Source organism: Thalassophryne amazonica, chromosome 20 (assembly GCF_902500255.1).
Source record: "Thalassophryne amazonica chromosome 20, fThaAma1.1, whole genome shotgun sequence".
Lineage (NCBI taxonomy): Eukaryota > Metazoa > Chordata > Actinopteri > Batrachoidiformes > Batrachoididae > Thalassophryne > Thalassophryne amazonica.
Genome location: NC_047122.1, coordinates 20,235,930 through 20,244,271, shown reverse-complemented (window position 1 = coordinate 20,244,271; position 8,342 = coordinate 20,235,930). Strand labels below are relative to the sequence as shown.

Here is an 8,342-nt window from a genome sequence, read left to right as displayed (position 1 = left end):
CTACAGCGGATACAGCCAGATCTGCATTGGTATTTGGCACTAGTCTTACGCCGGATGCACTTCCTGACACAACTCCAGTTTGACCTGAAGAAACACACACAGAGCCGCTTGGTGTTCCAAAGAGATCTCCCATCCAAGTACTAACCAGATGCCACAATGCTTAGCTTCTGAGATCTGATGGGATCAGTCGGACACAGAGCAGACCGGCTCCAAAGAGTTGAATTGGTCGGCAAGGTTTTTGATTTAAGAGTCGATTTATGCTCCTATCCTCACCTACTGTATGTTCATGAACTTTGGGTAATGACCCAAAGAACAAGATCGCAGATCCAAGTGATGGAAATGAGATTCCTCTGATGGGTATCTGGGCTTACACTCAGGGACAGGGTGAGAAGATTGAAAATCTGTGAGGGTGTCGGAGTAGAACCTCTGCTCCTTCTCACAGAAAGGAACCAGCTGAAGCGGTTTAGGCATCTGCTGAGGATGCCTCCTGCTCATCTCTCTTGGGAAGTCTTCCAGGCCACTGTACGCTAGAGGGATTATATTTCCCAGCTGGCTTGAGAACTCCTCGGGATGACCCAGAAAGAGTTAGAGGACTTAACAGAGGATAGGAAAGTGTGAGATGAGCTTCTTGGTCTGAAGCCTCCCAGACTCAAATATGTGGCAGAAAAGGAATGAATGCAACAAGCTGTGCAGACACACAGAACAGTTCTCAGTACCCTCTGGGGAGGCGCTCTGCATGCTTCTGGATTGTAGGATCTGCCCTGTGGTGCAGAGGGAGGACGGGGAGGAGGGCACCTCAGTTTGGGATCAAAGTTGCATCAGTAGCAGCAGCAAACGAGCTGTCAGTCCGGCACGGTCTGCACCGTGAGTCATAACAAGGAGCCGAGGACGATCTGGACAGGGTTTCCTGCCAGGTGCACCTGCTACACAAAGAGCAGCACATCAGCTTCTGCTGGACAGTTTTCCCTCTGAGGAACTGAAGACGTGGTGAAATGACGGTAAGCGCGGATTCTCTCACTGCTCGGAACGTTGAGGAATGACAGTAAAGTGTAGTTTTATGTGATGGTTCACTTCTAAAACATCATTTTTAAATTTCTCTCAACTTGCAAATTTTTGAATTTGAAATTAATTAAAACAATTTAAATTACAATACCTATTTTGAGATGCAGCAAAACAGATTTTAAACAGAAAAAGAACATTTTACAGTGAAACATCTGCAGGTCAGTGTAATATAATGATATTAAAATAACTACAGATGTTCTATTATCCTATTACTTCATGCACATCTGTCATCAGTCTTGTTACCATAGTTACTGTCTATAATGATCACACCACTGTGCCTTATACTTATTTCTGTCCGTATGTTATAGAGCCACAGTATTGAGTTTTTATTGAGTTTTTTGTTTACACATTTATTAACATACAACACACATAAATTATGTATTGAAAGATATTTTTTATAGCTGCTGCAGTTAAAAAACAGATTGTTAAACTGGGTAATTTGTGTAATACTTCAATAATTGAGTTTTTATTTCTTCATAAGTGTAAATATCCCTGTTAAATTTTTCTGGAAGTTGAAAATGAATTTAAGCTATATTACAAATTAAATATGCTTGTAAATATTGTAAATATTGTTTCTAAATTAAAATATACTGAAAACACACGAGAAGCTGGAACTTCAGAGTTACACAATTAATTGCTAAATTACACAAACAGTGCTTTTTTATTAACTGTACTCAGAAAAATATGTCAAGCACGATGCAAAGATGAAGCAAAAACAAAATATTAAATATTAAATATTTACAATAAAGCATTAAACTTGTAATTTTACACAAACATTATTGTCGATCAATTCATTATTCATTGATTATGGAATCATTTTTAAACAGTCAATCTACAAAGCAATCAGGTTTTTATTATCTGAAAACAAAATAGGCACAATTCTTCATCAATTTAATTTTTTATTTAATTTATAAGTAACAATTAGAAATGTCCAGTGTTATTTCTTCTTATTATTACTTTTTTTATACCAAAAAATAAAAATGAAGAACACAAAACCACCATATCTTTTGAAAACATACTAGCACGCTTGGGATGTTTGCACAGTACTCTATAGTTTATATGTTTGTCTATAATTCTGTTTTTGAATATTATTTATTGAATTTATTTCAGGTGATAAACAGCATTTGGCATGTGACTTTGTGCCAGCGCTGACAGAACCGTTCTGAACCAGCCTAATGTAACCCGGCCCCCGGCCCAAAGTACCTCAGGGAGTTGAACCTATGCCATCACCTCCATCTACATTCCATGAAACCACATTAACTCAAAGACCGCTTGCTATGGTGCCAATAAACGCCTTCTTAAAGCCAAGTCCTGATCCTGCACAGTGTTGGCTTTTGTTTACAGCACCAACTAAACCCGATGATGGACTCAACACAGCTCACAGATAAAACTGAACTTTCTCTTAATCTGCAGACCTTAATGTAGTTTTTTGTTAGTTCACACCTTTTAAAAATTATGCTGAATATAAACGTCTTAAACATGCTGCTCCAGCAATTGTTGCGTTGATTTCATCAGGAAGTATTTTTGATCCGAAACATGCAACGGATTATCAGTTCAAGTCAATATAACAAATATTTCCTTTCAAGTTCAATTTTGATCAATTGGACACACAAAATAGAATCAACACAAAATCAGGTGACAGGTCAGCTCACTCACGTCTGACGCAGTATGTCCAAACTGGCACAAGCTGTCGTAACTCGATTCATAGCACATGATACAGTTTCATAAAATTCTGCTCTATGGGATAAAAACCTGTTCAAAAATGATGATAGTGTATTTGGGAATTATAGTTAAAATTAATGAATAAAAATGGAGCTGGAGGAATATTCAGAGGGGGAACCCCCCCCACACCTCAGGGTAAGGGTTGGGGTTAATAGAGGTCACATGTTTCTTGGGAGAACCGGAGCTCCACTTTCTCTAACAGGATCTTCTTGGAAAATGTTACTTTGGGAGTTGTTGCATTTGTAACTGCCAACTTAAAAAAAACAAAAAAAAAACAAGCAGGGGGGATTTAATGTGTCTGTGCACAGAATATTCACAGCTCTGAGTTATTACCTAATGAGCTGTAATGAGTCCATGTAGTGATGCCAAGTCCCAACCGCGAGCTGCTGGGGCCACCTGTGGTGGAGACATCGATGGTCCACCAGATAAAATGTGTGTATGTGTGTGTGAGGCTATTAACAGACATGTTTATACCCATGGATCAGTGGTGCAGGCATTGCCATGACGACAATCATCACAGTGGGGCTTGTGATACCATTCAAAGAGGCTCTTGGAGTTCTGCTTCCCATCTCTGTTGTTGGATTATTGCTCAGTAAATGCAGCAGAGGAAATGGAACATGTTGACTTAACTTTCTCTTTAACAGACTGCTTTCAGTTACAGGCAGAGGAAATAAAAGGTGTAACTAGTGAACACTTAGAGGTGCATACCTCAGCCAGTACCAGTCACTAAATACTGATTTGTTCCGGTCTATTTCTTGTCAGTTTTATAAATTCCAGCCAGTTTCTGACTGGTTTCTGTGTGGACTGGTTTTCCTTCAGCCTCCTTTAAAGTCAAAATATCCATTTAATCAAACAGTTGGTCACTTCATCTCTGCTAGATTTATTTTATATCAAAATGCAGTTTTGTCTTGGTTTTATATTATTTTGTAAAATGAGGAGGCACAGCAGGAACACGACAGAAGTGAGTCCATACAGCCTTCATATGATAACTACAGTACATCTGAGATGATGGCATTAGCTACATCCAGTATGGACTTAGTTAAACCTGGTGTGGTCCCATTTACACCTGGTATGGACTGAGTTACACCTGGTGTGGGCTTAGTTACACCTGGTATGGCATTAGCCACACCTAGTATGAACTTAGTTACACCTGGTATGGCATTAGCCACACTTGGTATGGACTTATAGTATGGTCTTAGTTACTACTGGTATGGTGTTGGCCACACCTGGCATGGACTTAGGTACACCTAGTATGGTCTTAGTTACACCTGGTATGGCATTAGCCACACCTGGTATGGACTTAGTTAGACCTGGTGTGGACTTAGGTACACCTGGTATGGTCTTAGTTACACTTGGTATGGTCTTAGTTACACCTGGTATGGCATTAGCCACACCTGGTATGGACTTTGTTAGACCTGGTATGGTCTTAGTTACACTTGGTATGGCATTAGCCACACCTGCTATGAACTTAGTTACACCTGGTATGGTCTTAGTTACAACTGGTATGGTGTTGGCCACACGTGGCATAGACTTAGTTACACTTGGGATGGTCTAAGTTACAAATGGTATGGTGTTGGCCACATGTGGCATGATGTTGACGACACCTGGCATGGACATATTTAAACATGGTATAGTCTTTGTTACAACTGGTATGGTTTTGACCACACCTGGCATGGACTTAGATCCACCTGTATGGTGTTAGCCACACATGGTTTTGTCTTATTTACACATGGTATGGCATTATTAGCCATACCCAGTATGACAGTAACTGGTATGACAGTATCCCCACCTGGTATGGTGTTAGCTGCACCTGGTATGGTGTTAGTTATTTTGTGTTTGTGTTTTCAGGCTGCACCAAAGCTTCTGGATGAGATGTGCCATCTAATGGCTCAATCTTTGATAACACTGGACACATCGGAGCACTTCCAGGTGCTGAAGCTCCTGGGTGAAGGCTCATATGGTAAAGTAATGCTGGCTGTACACAGGAAGAGAGGTGAGAAAGAAAACCAGCCTCCTCACGGCTGATCGTAAGGAACAACAAATGAATATGTTGTAAGTACGTCACAATGAAAATCTTTTCTTTTATATTTCAGGTACTCCAATGGCTTTGAAGTTCTTCCCTCGAGAGTCTACCTCTCTCCTGTCTTTCCTGAGGGAGTATAACCTCTCCCTGTCATTCTGTACCCACCCCTCCCTTACCAGAGCACTGGGAATCGCCTACACCACACCATCCCACTACATCTTCGCTCAGCAAGCAGGCCTGTTTGGTGATCTCTATGACATCATCGAACCTGAGGTACCCAGAAAACTCTGCAGGAGTCTAAATATCTTTTACTCACTTATTCAGAGACGTGTTTTATTTTGTGGGTTGGATAATTGGCTTCACCAACATCAACTGTGCTTCATGGGGATCAAAAACAGGACTTACAGACTTTGAGTAGAGGTGGTGATTACCTTTTTTTGTTAAAGATAGCTGCAGACTCCGATTATTGAGGTATCACAGTGATCCTTGGGAAAGCTTGCACCAAAAAGAGACACAGAGATTTTCAAACCTAACATACAGGAAGAACAATCAATTCTATCCAGGCTTATTAAGACTGGACCAGCTCTTTATTCTTCCAAACATCCTGGAGAAAATATGAGATTTTGCCCGTTCAGTCTGCATGTGTTTTTGGAATTAATAAAGTTAAGATTCTGATTCTAAGAAGGCTTATTACTGGACTTATCATCTTCACAAGTCACCCTGAGGATATCATGGAAAATGTATGTCTGGACCTCTGTGTGGGTTTTCCAAGACCTACAGTATATGACCATGAGACCTGTGTCCACATCATCAACAGAAAGTCAAACACATTCTTGTGTTTGATGGACTCCATCAGGATTCAGTCTTGCTACGAGTTCTGTTTGTGAATTTCTGTACCCACCCCTCCCTCAGAGGCAGAACCTTGAGGATATTGTGTAGTCTTTCATTACAAAATCTCCTGTAACAGTGGAATCTGCCGAAAAATGGCTGATGTCCACCTTTTCTGCCATTTCTCTGGTAGTCACACGACGTCCCGGATCAACACAACCTTCACTTTGGAAATGATCTGGTCATTTCAGCCTTTCGATGGCCCCTCGAAGCGCGGCGCGCCCTCAGCCGCTGTGGGCCGTCTTTAATCCGGTTGTAATGCTCCTTAATCTGTGTGATGCCCATAGGATTTTCACCAAAATCCATCTGAATTTTCCGAATGGTTTCCACCTGGCTGTCTCACACAGTTTCTTGAAAAATTTGATGGAGCGCTGCTCCAGCCGTTCAGACATTTTCCTGACAATAAAATCCGACGAGAGGGGTGGACCAGTGCTCACTCAAAGCCTGCCCACAGGCGAATGATGCAATCGACAGGCGTGAAAAAACTCACGCATGCACACAAAGGTTCAAGCTTGGCTGATGCAAGCGCACATGATTCAAATCCATATAGTTTTTGCAAAAAATAAAAAGGTCCGATACTTTTCTAACAGACCTCGTATGATTTGCAACCAAGTGTGAAGTGCTTAACATAACACTTCCAAACCTCGGGCCATAGTACTCTTCTGGAAAACTGCAGATTGCTCCTGTCGGGTTGGGAGGGAGTTGCTGCAGCAAGTGAGGAAGTTCAAGTAACTTGGGTCTGTCATGGCAAAGAACTCTGGGTAGTGACTGAAAGAAATACATCATAGATATAAGAATGACTTTCCTCTAGAGAGTCCAGTTGGGTGCTGTGATATGTACCATGATCTTATGCCTTCATAGTTGCCATTTATATAACGGCTGAGTGGATCCTTGTCATTTGATTGGTGCTTTGTATGTCACATGACATGGATTAATTCGTCCCATTTGTGTTGCGTTGCATTGAGAGGGCAGTTTGGTTCCATTTAGAGTGCAAATTTGGTTCCATACATTTGGTACCATTGCACTCTGTACACATGCACAGACACGCACACATGTGTGCACACATGCACGTGCACACGTGCTCGCGCATGCACATGCCTCATTGAATGGTATGTTCCATCTTTCACCTCATGAAATATTCGTACCATTGAACCCATTATTTGTATACTATTGAGGAATCAAGTCAATAAAGAATGTGGTTTTGTTTGGGAGACACGGCAACTTTCAGGCTATTTCCCTGCTGGCAGAAATTTGTTTTCCTCCCATATGAATAATTTTAAAAATATTTTCGGATTTTTGTCATTACATCTCACAGATCTTCTTTTTGTTGTTCTTCCTCACTGTTCTGCTTCAGGTTGGGATGGAGGAGGCCTGTTGTCAGAGGGTGGTGTCTCAGCTCTGCGGCGCTCTCTCCCACCTCCATTCCCTTGGTTTTGTCCACAGAGACCTCAAACCAGAGAACATTTTCCTGTGTGATGCCGCCTGTCGTTGGGTTAAACTGGGAGACTTTGGCATGGTCGGTACAGAAGCATTGAGCGCTCATGCTCTGTGTGACTTTTGAGTAAGTTTACCTCTCCTTGTTTTCTTTATATCCATGCTAGGTGAAGGCCAGGGGCAGCAGAGTCCCAGAGGTCTGGTATAGCTCTCCATACTGCACCCCCGAAGCAGAGATTGCTCGGGGGAACGAGGATAGTTGGCCAAGTATGAATGATGGGAACCATGATGTTAAAAAGCAAACTGATAAAGAGAAGAAGAGGATGAGAGTTTGGGTGTCCGTGGAGCCCACTGCAGATAGCTGGGCGCTGGGGATCCTGACGTATTCAATGCTCATGGGTAGTCTTCCATGGGCTGAGACAGCCAGCGATAATCGCTCATACCTGAAGTACTGCGAGTGGTTTGACAGAAGCAAGAGCCCAGACGACCAGTTGGATGTGTGGGTGGAGCTTGAGGGACATTCTGCCCAGGACTCTTTTGAAGAACAGGGGGCAGAACTGGGAAAGAAAGAATGCACTTCCACTGCACCCCAGTTCGCCTGTTTCACACCAATGGCCTGCTGCCTCTTTCAGACCCTGCTGGACCCGAGGCCCAGGTTTCGTGGACGGCCTGAGGATGCTCTTAGTTACCTCGGAGAGGACTGGATGATGGAGAAGGAGAGAGTGCGACTTGAGGAGCAGAGGAAGAAAAGCAGAGGGAAAGGAGCAATCAAGAGCATGAAAGAGATGGAGGGAAGAGGACAGCGATGAGTTTATCGAAGCGGGTTGTGTGTTCATTGCTGGTCCGCTGTAACACTACCATGTACAACCCAGTCTCACGGCAGTTCTTGGGAATGGGTTACAAAAAGGACATTAATCTATGGGTTCGTGGCGGGGGTACGAAAATGGGCGTTTTTCGTAATGGGGGCACTAATTCATTTCATGACTGGGACACAAAATGTGGGGTGAAAGGGGAGTCTGGGGGGGATCATGCTAATGTTTGGGGAGGGTACACAATTATGCTATGATTATGGTTATAGTTAGGAGAAGGGAAAGATTATAAACCGCTTTAGATCACAGCCCCTCCGCGGGCTGCGAACCCTCCCGCAGCCGGTGAGAAAATATCCACCCTTTTTCCTCCCGTGTTGAAACCAGAAGTGAACAAGCGCGCTCAT

General features: G+C 42.7%; 1 protein-coding gene across 1 annotated transcript; it reads left to right on the top strand.

Moving 5' to 3' along the window:
• The first annotated feature begins 540 nt into the window (after positions 1–540).
• On the top strand, positions 541–7,993 carry LOC117502101 (serine/threonine-protein kinase SBK2-like). Its single transcript, XM_034161118.1, has 5 exons — positions 541–998; positions 4,633–4,777; positions 4,878–5,080; positions 7,050–7,211; positions 7,297–7,993. The coding sequence occupies exons 1-5, from the start codon at positions 993–995 to the stop codon at positions 7,936–7,938; spliced, it is 1,158 nt and encodes a 385-aa protein (XP_034017009.1). The 5' UTR covers positions 541–992; the 3' UTR covers positions 7,939–7,993.
• The last annotated feature ends 349 nt before the right edge of the window (positions 7,994–8,342 follow it).

Bases quoted from the DNA above. Each gene is read 5' to 3' on its own strand.
- LOC117502101 (XM_034161118.1), top strand. The intron at 5,081-7,049 runs GTACCCAGAAAA...GTTCTGCTTCAG, and splicing joins ATGACATCATCGAACCTGAG to GTTGGGATGGAGGAGGCCTG. The intron at 7,212-7,296 runs GTCGGTACAGAA...TATCCATGCTAG, and splicing joins AACTGGGAGACTTTGGCATG to GTGAAGGCCAGGGGCAGCAG.